This window comes from Cervus elaphus, chromosome 15 (assembly GCF_910594005.1).
Source record: "Cervus elaphus chromosome 15, mCerEla1.1, whole genome shotgun sequence".
Lineage (NCBI taxonomy): Eukaryota > Metazoa > Chordata > Mammalia > Artiodactyla > Cervidae > Cervus > Cervus elaphus.
The window spans coordinates 88,777,075-88,797,119 of NC_057829.1; the positions used below are offsets into that span (position 1 = coordinate 88,777,075).

At 51.3% G+C, this 20,045-nt stretch overlaps 1 protein-coding gene across 2 annotated transcripts in view; it reads left to right on the forward strand.

Moving 5' to 3' along the window:
* DOCK1 (dedicator of cytokinesis 1) overlaps positions 1 to 20,045 on the forward strand; it is a 546,606-nt gene that overhangs the window by 502,350 nt on the left and 24,211 nt on the right. For both annotated transcript variants that reach the window (XM_043926662.1, XM_043926663.1), the window contains exons 41-47: positions 4,132 to 4,273; positions 4,377 to 4,455; positions 5,988 to 6,072; positions 9,172 to 9,258; positions 12,084 to 12,260; positions 13,197 to 13,280; positions 19,064 to 19,201. In XM_043926662.1, the coding sequence (XP_043782597.1) occupies positions 4,132 to 4,273; positions 4,377 to 4,455; positions 5,988 to 6,072; positions 9,172 to 9,258; positions 12,084 to 12,260; positions 13,197 to 13,280; positions 19,064 to 19,201 (792 nt within the window). The remainder of the gene's footprint in view (positions 1 to 4,131; positions 4,274 to 4,376; positions 4,456 to 5,987; positions 6,073 to 9,171; positions 9,259 to 12,083; positions 12,261 to 13,196; positions 13,281 to 19,063; positions 19,202 to 20,045) is intronic.

Genomic DNA, 20,045 nt, shown 5'->3' on the forward strand with positions numbered 1-20,045 from the left:
TGTCATTTCTTACGATCTTTTTTTTTTTAATGGAACATGGTTTTCTGTTCTCCTGGGAGCCCATGCATGATCCTTCTGGTTTTAGGGAAGCAGGCACTGTGTCTAGGGCACACCTGTCTCAGGCAGGTAGATCTCCCAGGTGTCTGGGGCCAGTAGATCCAGCTGGGAGACTCTCCCAGCCTCAGAGGTATGTTTCTTTGGCCCCAGTATTTCCAAACCCCCATGAGTCCCTGAGGGTATAAGACATCCCTTCACACTGGCACCAGCAAAAGGGACTTACTTGCTGAAGACCTGTCATTCTTTATAGAGATGTCAACAGGTGACCCTTGCAGGGCTGGCCTGCCCCAGGAGGTGACCTGTCGGTTGACCCACACACACAGGGGCCTGGCTGGGTGCCTGGGGCATCTGGCCCATCCCTGTCGCTGCTGGTCAGTCTCTCCTTGACCCTGCAGTCTGGGTCATGCAGCTCTGGCCATGGACACCTAAGAGAGTGGTTGATCAGAAACTCAGATTCTGGAGAAAGTCCTCCCTTCCAAAGAATGAATAAAGGATGTTTGGTTATAACCCTGAATTAAGGAAGATTTTGACATTAAGTTAAAAGCCAATCTTTAATTAATTAATTTAATTAATTAGGCTTTAACTCAGGCGTGTGAATCTGTACAAACGCCTCCGTGTGCGTGTCTAAGAAAGATCAAGAGGGAGAGACAAGCCCCGCCTCACGCTGAGCTGAGCGCTGCTGGGTGTGGAGGGTGTCACCCTCTGCGGACACTGCTAGGATTTAAGGACACCACGCTCTGTCCTGGCGTCCTGACCTGGCGACCCTGTGGGCTGAGCAGCTCTCGGTCCCCGAGCCAGCTGATGCCAGGAATTTCCCGGGAGGGCACGCGAGACGCACGCTCCAGGGACCACGCTGGGTCACCTGCCTGTCGAAAGGACAATGCAAGGCAGGAATAACTAGCTTAGAGGGCTTGATTAATATTGAACTGACTTTCCCGCTACACCTGGCTGGTTTTGTGGGGCTATAGCAATGTATTTATTATACTTCACAGGCTACCTGTCAGGAGTTGACCTGACAGTGACATTGGCAATTCCCAGAAAGGGGGCAGGGTATTTGTCCGCTTCAGGTGGCGCTGGGGGCACAGCCTCTGAGGACGGACTCGCTGGCCCTCCCCTTTGTGTTTCTTTCAGAACTGATCACATGTGGAAGTTTTTGCATTTATATTAATATTTATGGTTCTAACAAGGAATAAATATCTTTGACTATATGTATACTGCCCTCCTGTTTTCAGGCTTGAAGGGACCACTTCAGAATGCAAAGTAATTGATGTTTCTAGAAAATGTTATTAGTGTTTCCATCTATAACTCACTAGTGTTTTTCTATTAAAGCCTTTATATACACTTTTATTATTATGTCTCCCTTCGAGTGTAAAGCCTAATAAATGCATGCTAGTTTTGTAGTAGCCTGTTATACATTAAATCATCCTGAATTTCTGAAATGTTTGCCTTTTTATAGCCTTAAAAGATGCCCATGCTGTGTATTTATATTTCTAATTAAGACTACGTATTACTTTGGTTTCTGCTTGAAATTATTTTTTTAGAGAAAAGAGAACATTTTTCTCTTGTAATGGGCATGTTAAGACATACCTAAGCACAAAGTGGGGAAAAAAGCATTCAATTTTTAAATTGTTCCCTCTTTTGTGATTTAAAAGGACTCAGAATAACTTTGGACTAGGGCAGGGAGACATGGAGCCTCATAGAAGCTCTATTTTTTTTTTTTGAAAATTTATTATTCAGATTTTATTTTGACTTTGAGCTGAATCTGCAGGATCCAACTGTTGGTCTGTCTGTCTTCTCTTCCCCCTCATCCCCCTTCCTCCTCTCCTGCCCCTCCCCCTCCCTCCCCTCCCCGCCCCGTCCCTCCTCCCCTCCTCCACACTGGCGTCCATGCAGGGTCAGGGCTGATAACAAGGCTGCCCCTAACTGATGACCAGCCGGCCTGGAGCCTCTTGCCCAGAGTCCCTGATGGAAGCAACAACCAGGACCAGGGAGGAGAACCCAGAGCCCACAGCCTCTGGTTCCTCGGGCCCTGTGGCTTCTGCTCGTGGTCCCTGCCTTGCCGCGGCTCGCGATGTTGAGACCGCCCTCAGACGGGGCAAGATGGGTGGGGAGGGGGAGACTCAGGAACCTCCTGAAGCTGTAGCATCACGCTACCCGTCGACACCTTTTTTGGTGACTCAGTTACTGCTCAGAATACCCATGTTGAATCCATGAAGGTATGGAGACGTGTTTTTTCTTGAAACCAGAACTTTCCTTACCGACATACTTACAGAGTGACCGTGTCTCCAGGCGGGTCTCATGAGGCAGCCTGAGAGGAGAGGAGGGTTACCCGATCACCCCCACAAGGTCATCACCCAAAACAACCCCTCGGAGGACTCTTCAGAATTTATGGAGGTCACAGATGTGGCCTTCGAGAGGGACAAAACTCAGTCTTTGGGAGGAGAACTCTATACTCTGCTCTGTCTTTCGTTGATGGAATATTGTCCACAAGACAACTCCAAACATTCAGTGAGGGGAGTCCAGCCACCACCCACTGGACTATTATTTTTTTTTTTTTTTTTGGCTCTTATTAAGTCAGGGGCATTTATTTCCTGAGGTCGTGACACAGGAAGTAGATTCGGCCCAGCTGCGGGCTCTCCGGGCGGAGGCAGGAACCTTGCTGACCAGCTGGGTGACCCTGACCCATGACCCCCTTACTGTTCACAACAGCGGAGAGCCCTAGAGCAAGGCCGGGCGCAGTTGCAGTGCTGGGCTGGCTGCCGCCGGGCCCGGGACCGGCTAGCTTCGCTGAGAGACCTCGGGGAGGAAGCGCATCCACAGTTTATGGAGGGTCCGCTGCTGGGTCAGACTGAGACAAGCCCCGCACGGCGGGTTCCGGTCAGCAGACTGGAGAGGGTTCTGCTCCTTATTCATTATCGTTTGGGATGCCACAGGAGGGTCTTGGGTGCCATTTGAGCCCTCGAACCGGGAAACTACTCAGAGCTGCTCATATGACAGCCTCTTAGCACCAGGAGAGGGCCCAGGAGCCTTGGGTCTCTCCGCTTTGTCTGGACCCCTGCCCCTTGGGTTCTGCTCATCTCCTGGCGGTGACCTGTAGGAGTCAACTTGGAAAGTCATACCCAGGCTCCAGGGCCCCACCTTAACTTCATGCTCTCTTGAATTCTTTCTGGAAACATGAAAACTACTTATGAAAGCAGAGACATGACCTTGCCGACAGAGGTCCATATAGTCAAAACTATGGTTTTTCCAGTAGTCATGTATGGATGTGAGAGCTGGACCATAAAGAAGGTTGAGCGCCAAAGAATCGATGCTTTCAAATTGTAGTGCTAGAGAAGACTATTGAGAGTCCCTTGGACTGCAAGGAGATCCAACCAGTCCATCCTAAAGGAAATCAGTCCTGAATATTCATTGGAAGGACTGATGTTGAAGCTGAAATTCCAATACTTTGGCCACCTAATGCAAAGAGCTGACTCATTTGAAAAGACCCTGATGCTTGGAAAGATTGAGGGCAGGAGGAGAAGGGGACGACAGAGGATGAGATGGTTGGATGACGTCATCAACACAGTGGACATGAGTTTGAGCCACCTCCAGAAGATGATGAAGGACAGGAATCCTGGCCTGCTGCAGTCCACGGGATCACAGTTGGACGGTACTTAACGACTGAACAACAACAATAAAAACAACCTGGGAACAAAAAGAGGAAGAAAATATGGACAGCATTGTCCATTTGCCCTAGTGCCTTCACCCTGTCTGACCGTTTCCTGCCCACTAGCATGTGGACGCTAATCACTCACTTGGTTTTTCATGATTTTGTCAATTGATCACTGCTGTTAAGGCTGAAATGTGTGACCAGACTTCAATAATGTCGTGTTTAGTGCTTCTTCAACAGTATCAACTTGCCTGTCTTCTGTTCCTGAGTTCTTGATTAGTAAGACCACTGCAGTTACAAGCTGTTCTTCGATTCAGTGACACTTAAAACACTGTCCAGCCCATTCTGAAGACCAAAGCATTTATGTGTGCACTTTTCCTGGCCCTTGCCCTGGGGTGTTGTTTAATGCCTGTCATTGTTTGCAGGGGAAAGTGTTCATTTATCGAGGGAAAGAGTATGAACGCCGAGAGGATTTTGAAGCTCGGCTACTGACTCAGTTTCCAAACGCTGAGAAGATGAAGACAACGTCCCCACCGGGCGAAGACATTAAAAACTCTCCCGGCCAATGTATCCTTTCAGGCAACCACGTGGGATAGAAAGTGATGGCCAAGCCGCTGGTTTGGATGGTTGAGTGTACGTGGGGTTGATGACCTTAACCTTTGACTTTCAGATATTCAGTGCTTCACAGTAAAGCCCAAACTTGATCTGCCTCCTAAATTTCACCGGCCCGTGTCAGAGCAGATTGTAAGGTAATCAACCCATTTCCCCGACCCAACAGGAGGGTGGTGAGAGGCGTACACAGATCTCTTCTTCATAACTTTACCTGTCGAAGGATGCATGTTAGCCTTTGATGAACTTTTCAGATGCTGTGTTTGCTTTGAAAAGCAGGGGAAGCTAATTTTCTTCAGCATCAAAGCGGGGAAGGAAGATGTGAACAAGTGTGGCTGGGAGGGTGGGAAGCCGTCCCTTACCTGGGACTGAGACAAGGAGAGTCGGGGAGGAGGGGTACTCCGGTCTCCCTCTGGCCCACCAGGTGAGAGACCCCCTTAGACTTTTTCTCCAGGGCACAGGCCCCGCCCCACAGCCCGAGACCTGAGTCTGTGTGCCTGCCTGGTGGCCTGAGTGTTTGGATCCCAGAAGGCAGGCAAAGGGATTCAGACATATGCTCCTGATGGAGAACCAGGTGCCGGGGGTGAAGAGACTCTTCACCTCTACCGCAGGGTGATTCCGTAATATGGGACTCAGAGGTGGGTTTTCAAACTCACAGGCCAGGTGTCTGAATCTGAGTGAGGTTGTATGTGTCTGCATTGAACTGCCCCTAACTTAGCAGTGGTGTAGAAACATACGCTAGACATCTCTTTGATGTGAAGAGTTTCTTTTTCCACTTGATCCTTGTTCACTGAAAAAAAGTAACCTCTTTGATGGCCAAATAATGCACAGGATATGCTGTTTTACATCCTACAGTTTGGCAGGTTGGGTTCTTCTGCAAAATTCACTACCATTTCTTTAACCATTCCTCAGCAAACATGGGAAATAAACCAGGACTTGGTTTATTGAGGAATGATATCTTTCATAAGGCTTAGATTTTTAAGTTTTGCGACATTTTTTTTTTTCTCAGAGAGAGGCATTAAGTAATAGTGAACCGTGGACACGCTCCTGTATTTCCCTTTGATGAGAATGCCTACCTGTGTTTCAGAGCAGGCAAATGAGTAAGCCTCCCAGCCTGCTTCTGGGGTGTGTGTGAAATCCACCCCCTCCCAAGGGAGAAAGGCAAACTGTCCATCCATGTCTGCCACCCTCGGTGGTTGCAGAAGGTGCCTTTTATAGATCTGCAGTTAAAATATACAAAACCTTTAAAACATAATCAAGATGCATTCTTAGAAGTTTAATAAACTTGTTAAAGTATTTAATACATTAATTATTGACGCATGAATTAAAACTTGCAAATAACAAACACATGAATGAAGAACAAAGGCTTTCCTCCCCTCTCTCCTTTGCCTCACCTTTTCTCGGTTTTCACCCATTTCACTCTTACTCAGCATCTCCTTTCCCCTGAGCGTTGGCAGGGACAGAGACGAGGCAAAGAAGCCAAGGTAATTTTTCCAGCTGCCAGCGTCTCTCCTGTGAGGCTGGTGGGGAGCAACAGCCCAGCTGCTGCTGTAGGTCAAGGTTGAGGTGTTTAAGGGATGCAATGACATGTAGGGAGACCAGATCCCGAGGCTAAAAGCAAATCGGCTGCTTCTCCGGTGAAATAGCTAATGATTTCTCTGTCTCTGCACAGTTTCTACAGAGTCAATGAGGTCCAGCGATTTGAATATTCTCGTCCAATCCGCAAGGGAGAGAAAAACCCAGACAACGAATTTGCGGTAAAACAACAAAAACTGCCTCCCTCCCCCCAACCTCATGCCACCACTCACAAACCTGCCCGTCAAAAAACCCATGTCCTCAGAGATCCCACAATGCAGGGTTTGATGCCCGTGTGCGTTATGTGCAGAGATCCTGACATACGACCCCTCCAGATTCAGTGAAATGATGACCATTGCACAGATGATGTCACCAAGGTCCCTGTGATGCTGTGAGAAGGTGACAGTGCTTTGAGAGTCTTTCTCTGCTCAGAGCACACTCGCCTCCCCCCCGCGTGGACCTGAGCCTCCCTTTCGGCTCTGAGTCCTGGAGCAGGTGCTGGCGCCTCTGTCATGAAGAAGTTCACGGAGGCGCTGTGTGCTTATGTGGCTTTCTGCTGTTCGGGCATGCAGCCTGGAGGAGGGTTGTGCTCACTCAGCAGTGCCCAGCCTGACTTCACTCTGGCGCTACATGCCGGAGCAGGGTGCCCCCAGGCAACTGAGCAAAGGCCCGGGCAGTTCTCACGGCGTGGGCCGTCCTGAGCCTCGAGGGATGTTTAACAGCATCCTCAGCTTCCACCCACGGGATGCCGGGTACAGTCTCCCAGGTGTGACAGTCCATCACAAATGTTTCCACATGCTGCTGAACGTCTGTGCCTTGTTAAAAACACTGCATTAGAGACCTGGAAATATTAATACAGGTTCTTGCAGCCTTTTAAAAAAATATAGGCACAGGGACCTCTCTAGAAGTCCAGTGGTTAAAACTCTGGACCCCCCCCCCAATGCGGGAGACATGGGGATCCATCCCTGATCAGGGAACTAAGATCCTGCATGCTACCCAATGCAGCCTAAAAAACAAACAAACCAAAAATAAATAAATACAAATCAAATATATGCACAGCCAGTTTAATGGATTCCATCTTGAAAAGGCATGAAATAAAACATTATTTGTTTGTTTTAAATGTTATTATTTCTCTCTCCTCCTGCCCTGAGAAACCTCCTCTGGAGATCCCTAGATTGGCCGACATTTCAAGGCAGCCTTAGCTTTGAGGACCCCTGGCAAGCACCTTGCCTGCAGGTATCTGGGGATGCAGGAGGGCAAAGCTGAACTAGTGCCTTCCTGCTGACCCAAAGGGCAGCTCAGAGCACTGTCAGCAAAGCTTCTACCACGTTCCCCGTTTCCTGTGGTCTTTCCATCCTCAGGGCCACACCTGTGGGCCTCCAGCCACAACTCCTGAAAGGCCCTTTCCTTCCCCAGCCCAGCCTCCTGTGTGTCAGCCAGGAGCCCAGAGTTGGGAAATTCTGAGGCACCCCCCCAGTGTCAACACTGGTTGTTTCAAACCCAGTTAGTCCCCTCTTTCTTGGTTGCTGTGGCTTCCTGCTCCTGTTTGGTGATGGGTTTCACTGTGGCATCGTCTGTGATGGGGAGAGGGACAGGTCCGCTCCCATTCCCCCAGGCCAGGGCCAGGCTTTACGGAAATCTCTGCTCTGATCATCTCGGCAGTAACTCGATCCATGATGTAGCATCCTCCAGGCAGAATGTACGGGTCCTCCTTGAATTTCCCTCACGCCTCTCACATCTCACAGCCATGTAGGTTTTTCATACTGTGAAGGAAGAGACACAAGGAGGTCAGGCAAATTGCCGACGAGCGTGCAGCCGTTGGGGCAGAGCTAAGAATAACTGCGGCTCCTGACGCTGGAGCTGCACTAAGCCTTAGAGCCAGGCTTTTTCTAAATGGCCCTGAAATCCTGTAATGGCCCCATTAGGTTCTCTCACACGCAGATGAGGCTTTCAGAAGCCACGGGGTTTAGTCCTTCACGGGCCTGACAAAGCTCCTGGCTTCCAGATAAGCACTGGGGTTTGGTGGCCACAGGAAGCCAGGCTGGGGCCCAAGGCGGGGAAGCCTATGTACTGCCCTGCCAGGCCAGCCCGGGGGCTCAGAGCAGCTCAGCGCCTCCAAACCTGGCCAGGGGGTGACGTTCTGGAACCCAGGGCCAGGGAAGAGGAGGAGGAAGGAGTCAGTGTGGAGCCTGAAGGCCCCTAGGAGGGTGCTGGCTTCGGGCGTTAGGGAGGAGAATAGTGAGCTGTGGCTGCAGGCAGCTCCGAACCTGCAGACTGCTGTCTCCAGACCGGTGCCTGACCGCCAGCCCCTGGGGGCAGTAGGAGCCTGTGTCCCTGGGCCCCCCGCCGGGGCCTACACTTTCCCCTCCTCTGCAGTCTGAGGTTTGGGGAGAATGCTTTTCAAGTTCCAACCCAGTTTTCTGGAAATGCTGCCATTCCTTTATGCCATCTCTGTGTATCTGGACCCCTATGGACAGACTCAGTGATTTTCTATTACCGGTTTTGCCGGTAAAGGCCGCCACCAGCTCGACATCCTGCAGCAGTGGAGTTCAGGGCAGCCACGGGACAGAGGTGAAATTATGTGTATCAGCTTACACAGTCTCCCTCAATCTGAGATGTGCCATTTCAGGAAGTGTGTGCAAGTTTGTGTGTGTGTATGCTCCATTGTAGCCGACTCTGTGATCCCGTGGACTGTAACCCTCCAGGCTCCTCTGTCCATGGGATTTTCCTGGCAAGAATACTGGACTGGGTTACCATTTCCTTCTCCATCATCTCTGGGTACTGGGTGATTTTTCTGCCTTCTATTTCCATATCTTTATTTTCTGATGTAAGCATATGTTATACAAAAAAAAAAAAAAATCATTAAAATGCTGACTGATTTTATTAGAATGTGGAAGGTCACGTTTACGAAGCCCAGTCTTCCTCAATGGATTTACATCCTCAAGTTTCTTTTGAACACTAAATAAGGCTAGTGTTAAACTCATCAGAGCCTTTCCAAAAATCTGCTCACTCAGAGGGAACCTCCCCTCTGAGTTGGATGCAGATAATTCTTCCTGACTCATCTGTTATATTTTTCTTTTCCAAATACCGGGGAAGTGGGCGCCACTGGCCAGGTAACAGGTGTCGTGTGTGATGATCTGGCTTCAGCAGAGCATGAGGTGTACCCTGGATGGCTGGTGACCTTGCCTCCCAGAGCCTAGCAGATCCCCCTGAGGGCAGAAGCTGTCAGCCGCCTGCAACATCCTTCTTCTAACTGCCTTGGGTCTGTGTTCCCTTTGCAGAATATGTGGATCGAGAGGACCATATATACCACTGCGTATAAACTGCCTGGCATTCTGAGGTGGTTTGAGGTCAAGTCTGTTTTCATGGTAAGCACCCCCTGCAGAAGGACTGCCTGTCACCCCTCTGCTACGGTCTGACCCAGCCTGTTCCCCGGGCCTGTCACCTGCTCACCTGGCCAGCACACACCCTGCAGACCCCACGTCAGGCTTAACCCAGAATCTCTCTCCCTGCCCACAAATACTGCAGTGGAAATGCTGTAATCACAGCCACCTCTAATGTAGAAGAATACCAAAGAATTAAGATTTCATCTCTTCTTAGAAAATATTTAAACACAGCCCTCACTGTGCTGTTTTGACAGTTCTTTCTGCTCACAAAAGGAAAAGTTTAAGACAAATTCCAGTTCATATACACGTTTTAAGATCTTTCTTCCTGATGGTTTTATTGTCATTTACATGACAAACAATTTGATTAATAGTACTTGCTCATTTCAAATAAAAATGGCTTAAGAATATACCCCCCCACCCACACTTTTTAAAGAAAGAATGACTCTCATCTCATTAGCTAAATGTTGCTATTGGACAGTTTTAATGACAGGAACCCGAGTTGGGCCAGAGATTCTTGTTGAATGTATAGCAGCAGCGCCATAATGACAACTGTCGGCATAAAAAGATCCAGTTAGAATACATATGCTTTGTCCTGTGTCTCAATGCCTTGGGTGTTTACCTGGCAGGATCTTACCCAGAGGGGTGGTTCTCACCATTCTGTTTACCATGAGGCCCCTTGGATGCTCCTGATTCATCCTAAGACATTTTGGCTGCACCCTCTCTTCCCAGCCTTGCTTCCACTCTTGACCTTCGCCCTCACCAGCTGAGCTCTGGGCCTCTGGCTGAGTGTGCCTGTGGTCAGCCACTTCCCCTTCCCCAAACCCCAGCGCCCTCTCCCCCTGCTCTGAAGCCCACCCAAGGGCTATGTGCCCCCATAGCCGCCTGACAGGCCCTGAGCTGGGGAAGGCTCGGGAGACGCGTGGCAGGTGGCAAAAATGCAAGCCTTCGCTGGCACCGTTTGGAGCTGGTGATGGACGTGGGTGGGAGACGGACCAGGAGGACTTTCCGTAAACAGGCACAATCCTATCTTCCTAATGAGCCTCTGCCCCTGAGCTGTTTGTAATCGGGGATTCTGGGAGCCAGCCAGGGTGTGCGAGGAAGGCGCTTAACAGCTCGAGGTGGAGAGGGGCAATCCCTGATTTTCAGGATGTGGTTCTGCCGTGGGCTGTGTTGGCCCTTTTTTTAGTGAACTTAGAGGGCTGGAAGCTGAATAATCCCCGGATGGCATGACTGAAATAATCCTACTGTCAATACCACGGGCCCCTCTTGCCGTGTGTCTGCCTCCCAGCCCAGACCAGCATGGGATACGGTGTGGGCAGCGGCTGACCCTCTTGGTTTGATGAATCTAGGACACCTTTCTTGAGGCCAGCGGAGTCCGCCACAGGGAGTCAGCAGTCAGTCAGGAGGGAATTCTGCCCTGGAGAGTCCATGTGGCAGAGTTATGTGCACGGGAGGGTGTGTTCCAGGGTGCGACCGGGCCAGGTGTCGGGCTATGACACCAGTCCTGGGATACGTGTTGTCTGGGGTGCACGCAGGGCCAGGGGCACCCACCCTCACCGGCTGGCACAGGGTCGGCCTCCTCTCTGAATGTCACCGCCCCTCCATCAGGTCATGGGCAGGCTCCTTGACAAGCCGGAGCTTCCTGCCCAGCAGCTGAGGGAGTCGTTCTGGGAGCTGGCCGCAAGCAGAACTGTCTGTTCTCTGAGCGTCTCTGCACCTCCATCTCCCCCTCTGCCTCTCAAGACAGCCCCCAGGGGCTGGAGCAAGAAGAAAACAGGCGGCTCTGCTTTGCCATTTACTAAAGACACCCTCGGGTCCCTGGCACAGGCGGGAGGACCCAGCACACTGGCCTTGGGGAGGGCAAGGACCACCTTATCTTGTGTTGAGGTCACCCCTGGACGTGGCTCCGGGGCCTAACCTTGGGTCCGTTGGAGGGAGACAAGGCGTGAAGATGTTGTTATTGTTTTAAACCCAATCACATTCTCCTGGCGGTTAGAGCTGAGCCAGAGAGAAGGGTGGGACTGGGCTTCATGGAGCCCCGCGGGGCCCCCAGAGAAAGAAGGGCCTTGGCAGTGTGGGCAGAGGTGGACTGCCCTGCCTCCCGCCCTGAAGGTCCTGCTGGCCGGCGGCAGGTTTTGCAAGGGAGGCCTGTGAGGTCCAACTGAAGTGGTGCCTCAGGGCCGGGGAAGATCTTTTGTTCCTGGAGGGCAAGTGATCTCAGGTGGAGACCATGGTGGGACCTCTCCACCCCACCCCCCCACTTCTCTGACCAAGCAGGTCCAGGGGGGCTTGCAAAGCGCCCAGACCTCCTGCCTCAGGGACAGGACAGATTGCCCCAAATTCCTCAAAACAAGCAGCAGACAAGACCATGGCTAAAAGCCCTCATCTGTGAAGCAGATCAGTTGTATTCAAGCACCACTCGGGGCTGTGTTTTCCTGGGATGACCATACGTGTACGCACATGCATGCATGCACACACATGTATACAGATGAGCGTGGGCACACACATGCACCCCAGGACTAGGTGGCCTTGCATTGTGCCTTTGGACTCTGCACGTGGGGACCGGGTCAGTGGAACCGTATAAAGACGCTCACACGCCAGGCTCCTCTTGTTGGGTGAGGAGAGACCTTGCCCTGAAGATCCACTGGAAGGAAACGTACACAGGAAGTAGGAAGCCCGGGCCACAGTCTGGATGCCCGACCTCTGGCGAGGAGCTGGGGGCGCGGGGCGGGGCGGGGCGGGGCTGGGCAGGGCGCGGCGCAGTGTGGCCGCCAGCCCGAGTCATCTCCGTCCTCCCCCTTCCGCAGGTGGAGATCAGCCCCCTGGAGAACGCCATCGAGACCATGCAGCTGACCAACGACAAGATCAACAGCATGGTGCAGCAGCACCTGGACGACCCCAGCCTCCCCATCAACCCGCTCTCCATGCTCCTGAACGGCATCGTGGACCCCGCCGTCATGGGGGGCTTTGCCAATTACGAGAAGGCACGTGACACGCCTGCTTCCTCGCTGCAGCCCCGCCCCCGGGACATGCTAGCTCCAAGCCCCGCCTCCAAGCCCAGAGACCTCGCGGGGCTCGCGGAAGTGGGCCAAACCCCGCCCACTCCCGGGGGCAGGCTGGCCTGGACATTGTCCCCGCTCCCCTACTGGGCTGTGCTGACGGAGAGTGACCCTCCTGACTGTCCAGAGACCTGGGGTTATCAAAGACCAAAATATACAGCTGTAGTGGAAGACAATGGCATTAGAATATTTAGAATAGCTGGGGGACTGGTGCGGTGGGGACAGCCAGCTGATCTCCCTGGAAAAATATCTCAGTAAGAGGGAGCCGAAGTTGAAGGTCATGGGCTGGGGGTCTAGACACAGGGGTCCGCCTGATTTTGTACATGGAGTTTGCAGCCGTGATGTGGCCGTGGCCATCTGCTTCTCGGTGTCCGAGGCTGTCCAAATAAAACAGCAGCAGAGTTGAGGCTCTTCACAGAGAGAGTTTGCTAGCCCCTCTGGTCTAGATGAAGGGGAAACCGAGGCAGGAAGGGCGCTGCCCGAAGGTGGGCCGTGAGGGGACAGAGAGGTGATGCTGCGTCTCAGCCATCCTCAGGTACAGAGCAGGCTCTGGTGACAGTCACGACCCGGGAGCAGCTGGGGATGCCACCCATGACCTGAGCTGGGGGGTCAGCAGCGACCTTGCTGGGCTCTGTGGACGGGGTCTCCGCAGTGAGTGAACAGAGTCCTTTGGCTGTATTGACCTTCCCGAGATGTTTGGTAGAGAAGACCCCACCTGGGGGCCGTGAGCCTGGTTACGGCAGGGCTGAGGGTCTGCGTTCCACACGGCTCTCTCGCTGGGCCTGGGGAACTCCAGATGTGCCAAACTGCCTGCTGCTGGGACATGTTGGTGGGCTCAGCCCCTCTCTCTGTTCCCACCAGGCCTTCTTCACAGAGCGGTACCTACAGGAGCACCCCGAGGCCCACGAAAAGATCGAGAAGCTCAAGGACCTGATTGCTTGGCAGGTAAACATCTCTCGGCAGCTGCAGGGTCGGGTGGGGAAAGCTGAGCCTGGCACCAGATCCCCTTGGGCCTCCTTAGCACTCCTGCCAGCTGCCACGGAGTGCACACCACTGTGTTTGTACCGGATAAACCCACCGGCCACCGCTGCGATTAACTGGACTCCTGGCCGTTGTCATGAATATGAACACCTAGAACGTTCGCTTTTGCAAATGAGCCGGGTCTGTTTACTCCCCTCGGTTGGTGTATTGCCCACTGGGAAATCTTTGGTATCAACAGAACAGAATGTTGGGGGCAAGGTCGGGGGATGACTCCCAGAGGTCATGGCCCTAGCCTGTCTCAGGCGGGTGGTATGGCAGCTGGGTGTGGGGAACCACTAAGTGCCCACCTTCCTGTCCTCTCCGCCAGTGGTCAGGGTTGGGGGGAGTGTCCCAGATGTAATTCTGCATATTCTTGGGCTTTTCTCCTTGTGCTCCTGAGGGCTCTTGGTGCTTCCTTCAAGGGACGTGGTCTGGAAAGGCTGGGAATCTCTGGAGGGTGTCCTGGGCTCCATGGGACATTCCTGGCTCGTGAGTCTGAGCTTCTGGAGTCTTTGTGAGCCCAGTGTAGTGGGAATGTCCAGACCCGGCTCCTGTGGGAGCTCTGCCCACCTGCTCTGGACTTCAGGCAGCTGACTCCTTTCAGTTCAGTTCAGTTCAGTCACTCAGTCATGTCTGATTCTTTGTGACCCCATGGACTTCAGCATGCCAGGCCTCCCTGTCCATCACCAACTCCCGGAGCGTACTCAAACTCATGTCCATCGAGTCAGTGATGCCATCCAACCATCTCACCCTCTGTCGTCCCCTTCTCCTCCTGCCTTCAATCTTGCCCAGCATCAGCTGGCTCTTTAGGCTTCCTTTTCTCCCATGGGAGGCAAGGAGGGCACTGCTGATCTGTGCCCCGTGTGCCAGGCTGAGGGCAGGGAGCTGAGGGAGCTGGAGACCAGGGTTACCCTGTGCCTGGGTTGCACCATCCCACCACAGCCCGGGCATCCCAGCTCTTCCTCCTGATGAGCGCTCTGTGGGCACCAGCTCCTGGCCTCCCTGGAGCCGCACTGTCCTGGCTTGTCCACCATCAGCATGTGGGTTACGGGACCTGTTAGGGCAGAGCGGGCCTGGGTTTCGGTTTCAAGCCAAGTTACAAGTCCTTATTTTACATATATAATATATGTATGTATATTGTGTGATAAAGTGTATATAACATACAATTGGCCACCGTAATCATTTCTAAGTGTACATTTCAGTGTCATCAAATCCATTCACTTCATTGTGCCAACCATTACCACCATCGTCTCCAGAACTTTCTCATCTTGCAGAACTACTCAGCACCCAATAAACAATAATTCCCCATGCTCCCCACCCCTGGAAACGACCACCCTGCTTTCTGTCTCTATGCATTTGATTATTCTGTGCACTCCTGCTAAGTCACTTCAGTTGTGTTCGACCCTTTGCAACCCCATGGACTGTAGCCTGCCAGGCTCCTCTGTCCATGGGATTCTCCAGGCGGGACTACTGGAGTGGGTTGCCATTTCATCCTCCAGGGGATCTTCCCAACCAGGGATCAAATCCTCAACTCTTATTTTGATTATTCTAGGGACTTCATGTAAGTAGAATCTTATATTGTTTGTCCTTTTGTGACTGGCTTATTCCACTTGGCATAGGTCTTCCAGGTTCACCCATATTGTAACATGTCAGAATCTCGTTCCTTTTTAAGGCTGAATAATATTCCACTGTCTGTATAGACCACGTGTTACTTATCTGTTCATTCATTGGTGGGTGCTTGGGTTGCTCCCATCTTTGCTGTTGTGAACAGTGTTTTTATGAGCACAGGTTTACAAAAACCTGCTCTGTTTCCAGCTTTCACTTCCTTAGGGTGTATACCCAGCAATGGGATTGTTGGATCAGGTGATGAGTCTATTTTTAAATTTTTGAGGAAGCCGCATATTGTTTTCCACAGCAGCTGCACCGTTTTCCATTCCCACCGCCTGTCAGGCACAATGGTTCCAATTTCCCCACATCCTCATCAGCGTTTATGTCCTGGTTTTCTTTTTGTTTGTTTTATAACAACCATCCTAATGGGTGTGACCTAGGCATTTGATGTCAATTTGGCCTTGCAATTCTTCTCTGGTAAGACACCTTGAGAGCTGAATTTAAGGGAACTTTTTACACGATGGTTTCTTTGGACAGGATACAAGCTTTGTGTAGGCAGTCTCCATCTCTAACTAAGAAAAAGATGGAGAGGGTTTATGGGTCTGAATGATTCCATTTTAGATGTTGAGGGAACCAAAAGGTACAAAATTCAAAACTCTACTGAAGGCTGTAAAACCATTGCTACACAAAAACTAGTTTGGTCTACAAAAAGTTATATTGATTTTTTTTTTTTCCTGTAAGCTTTTACAGCAAATTGGATTTTAAGAGTTTCAGGCCCTACAGAGGAAAGTAATTTGTTCCCCAGAGAGAACTTTATGTCAGCACTATGTCATCACCCCTAATAACTATATTAAAGGATGAATTTTAAAGCAGTTCACAGGAAAGTTGAAAAAAAAAATCTGTTTTCTGCCACTTCATTAAATCAAAGAGTGATGAAAAATACATATTCAAAACATTACCTGTGATCTTGCTTTCATTTGCTGATGTTTTGAAAATCCATATTTTAATATCAGTAATTGAGTCATATGGTCAGTAACAGAGAGAAGTTTGGGGTTACTGGGATGCTTTCTTCTGGTTTTGTTAATTTGTTTGATTTGTTTTTCTTCCCTGAAGCTCCATTAGGGCAAAGCGAGGTTTTCCTCCTGGGAATCCCAAGGATTCCTGGGCAGAGTTTCCATCCCTGACGTACACTCAGCTTATCTCAGTGCCTAAAATCGTTTGCGAAGGCTGGTTATTAAGTTCCAGGCAGCTCCCGGCTCTGCTGTTGCCTCTGCTGGAGCAGAGGGTGCTGAGCCCCTTGCAGGCAGGAGTTGGGGTCCGTCAGGGGCCGGTTGCATGCGTGAGGCTCTTCAAGTTTGCAGCTGACACCAGGTCGGCCGCGAGCGCCAGCCCCTTCCTCAAAGGCACAGTTCCATCTTTCTGCAGACACAGCTGTCTCACTGAGCCTCCCTGCTGTGGGTCTGACGATGAATCCATGTAGGCTCAGATGAGCCCGCTGAGGTGCCTGCATATGCCTCTTCTGAAATGCACAGACAGGAAAGCCTAGACCGTCTCACCGTCCCCAGCTAATGACAGGCCTTTCTGAGGTCACCGGGGGTGGTGCTCCTGGAGCATTTCACGCTGCTTCTAAATGCTCTGTGCCACCAGCAGGCCGTGAATCTGTGTAGGAGACACACAGGAGCAGATTTCACATATAGCTCCCTATTTTGAGAGCCGGCCATGTGCTCACTTTGAACAACTCAACATGTGACTTTGCTGGGCTTTCCAGGTGGCTCAGTGGTAAAGAATCCACCTGCCAACACATAAGACACAGGTTCGATCCCTGGTTGGGGAAGATCCCCTGGAGAAGGAGAGGGCTACCCACTGCAGTAGTCTTGCCTGGGAAATGTGAGGAGCCTGGCGGGCTAGTCTGTGGGGTCGCACAGATTCGGACACAACTGAGCATGCACCTGAGGACACGTGTGGCTTTGGGGACGTCCTCCTCCCCCTCTGGGCTCTAGGAAATTCTTTAGATGCTCTGATTCCTGGGACCCGCTCTAGACCAGATCAGGACTGTGGGTTCAGGAATCTGCCTGAGAGATGCTGATGCTCAGCATGCCGGAGTCCAAAGACCATTCCAGGCCTCAGTCCATGGCTGCCATTTGTGTGCTAAGCACCACGTATGTGTTTGCACAGAGCATCTCTTTATTCATAGCCTCAGTCCAGCCCCAAGCGGATGTAGAACAAGGGCCCCATCCCACCCTGCTTGTAGAAAGGTGTAACTGACCAAGGTCGGGGACCAGTTGAAAGGGTCAGTTTCACCTGCCAAATCGCCCGTCATTCAGTCCCAAGCCCTGAACCAAAAGGTCCTCACTTTAGTCCATCAAGTAGCTTCTTTGATGTCAAGCATCTGGCCGATTAAGAGTTTTGGCAAACCAACAAAAAAAATCACAGAAATGACTCGGCTTCATTTTGCACGTTTGAGAAAGGTCCATTCTGCAGCAGGACGCCTTCAGTGTCTGCAGTGGCTGGGCTGTCACCTTGAGACCGCACCCCATCCTTGCTGCACCCCTATTCATGTCCAGGGTAGACAGGACACATTCCCCGTCCCACCGCAGGTTGTCCCCAGCCTGCCGTTGCCGACCCCCAGGAATCAAAAAGATTTCTGTGAGCGTCTTCTCCTGCTGAACCTGAATAAGTTGCAGCTAGTCCCTGGAGGCTGCCATCTGTGAGAGTAACATGCATGGGAAAGTAAAAGGTCCCATCTCGTTTGAAATCTTAGCTGCACACTGTCCTCCTGGTGATAACGGCCGGGAAGGGATGCCTGGAGTTTACCTTGGGTGTAGACTCGGCTGTCAGCCGAACACACTTTGTGCCAGTGCAGCCCGAGAGGAGGCTGAGGGGTTCACACCCAGGGGGAGGGCTCACTTACCCCGTCCTCTCCCCGCGCACCGCAAGAGGCTCCAGCTGCTTGCTATAAATGGCAGCCAAATACATTTTGTGCGTTGATTCATCCTGATAAGATTTCTTGAATTTGTTCACATGAAATTCAATTGTGGACTTATTATCCTTCTTACTAATAAATCTGCTCATCTACGTTCGTGTTCTGTCATATTAAGAAAATCTGTTTTTAATCAGTATTTTGATTTAATTATAAATTATTAAGAGGCAGCCTCTTAGCTTGATTGCACTGGAGAGCATGTACCTCCCAGTCGGAGCCTTGGGGGACGCAGAAGCTGCCTTCCTGACACCCACCCCCAACGGCAGGGACTCTGGAGGGTCTCTGGGGCCGGGGAATAAAAATGTCTCTACGACACGTTTAAAGGTCAGCTACGTCTCCATGATCCGATGTGAAGCGTTGGCGTGGATATTTGTGACAGCAATGTTGGCAGAGAGGTGATTATTTTTAGTTTTAAGGAGGGATAAATTTGGTTTTCCTTTCCAAATAAGAATACCCTTCAGGACTATAGATCACATCTAATTCGGTTTTTACATTTTGGAATAGAGCTCTCAATTGCCTGTAGAGGCAATATTCTTAGCGAAAGAATCTTTGCACTGTGACATGGCCCTTTGCATGTAGATCAAGTTATGGCTGTGTGTGCGTGCTAAGTCACCGCGGTCAAGTCCGATTCTCTGCGACCCCGTGGACTATAGCCCGCCAGGCTCCTCTGTCCACGGGGATTCTCCAGGCAAGAATACTGGAGTGGGTTACAGAGGCAATATTCTTAACAGAGGAATCTTGGCACTGTGACATGGCCCTTTGCGAGTACATCAAATTACAGCCAAACAAATCCAAAATGCGGTTCTTCTCAAATTCAAGTGGAAAGCACAGGCCCGTCTCTTCTGGGGTTGATGGTCAAATGCAAGTCAGGCAAAGCAATGACACAGCCGTGCACTGCACACCACACTAGACGTGTCCGATTTAAGACACAAATGCGTTTCATTTACACATTTTGGTCTGGGAGAGTAGCATGCCTGGCGATGAATTTAATCAGCTGATTTGATTGGAAAACCAAAACAGATGCATTTTGCACATGGCTTGACACTTTCTGCTGGGTGTACATTGCTGCCTCGAGACCATCAAGCAGGAGATAAGGAATGTCAACCGGTATGTTTTTCAGATTCCGTTTTTGGCTGAAGGGATCAGGATTCATGGAGACAAAGTCACAGAAGCACTGAGGCCGTTTCACGAGAGAATGGAGGCCTGTTTCAGACAGCTAAAGGAGAAAGTGGAGAAGCAGTACGGTGTCCGCACCATGGTGAGTGGCCGGGGTCGGGGGCACGCCTCTTCATCAGGCCGTCTGACCGTGACAGCCCCCCAGAGCAGAGTGCCCGAGTCCTGCCCGTGATGCCCACTTAGGGAGTGGGCCAAGGCACCTCTGCCCCTTCCTTAGGTCCTCTGCCAGCGAATCCAGTCACCTCCTTTCAGTAACTGGAAATGTCTGGGTGAGCAAGCTTGAGTAAATGTGCTTGATCACCAAATACCCTGCCCACGGCTTGTGAACGCAATCTCCCCTTAGAGTCATGGAGCCACAGAAAAATCTCATCCACCCGCGGGCCTCGGGCTGGTTCATGGAAACCCTACTTCCAGTCCCACAGCACAGGCAGAGTGTTAAACCACACACAGGATAACAGCAGTCGTGATGTCCCGTAGCTGAGATGGAGCCTGTGCCCACACCAAGGTCAGAGTCGTTGCGGGGAGGAGCAGTGCGCTGAGGCCTGAAACTGACCTCCTGGAGGAAGTGGCCATCGATCTAGGTCAAGGAGGAAGTGGCCATCGATCTAGGTCAAGGAGGAAGTGGCCATCGATCTAGGTCAAGGAGGAAGTGGCCATTGATCTAGGTCAAGGATAAGCTGCAGGAGGTGGGCAGGACTCTGCCCAGAGAGAGGACTCACTCAGCAAAGGCTGGTGGCAGGAATCTGAATGGCAAGCCAGGGGCTGGTGCAGACACAGCCATGCCTTGGGCAGAAGACAATTCGTAGGGCAGACTCAGAAAGATACCCGGCCTCACAGAGCCTGGACTGCTGGGAGACTCTGTTCTGGGGTGAAGGGCAGACTGGGCTTTTACTAAGAGTTTGTGTAAGGTTTCTGAGCCAGGGCTA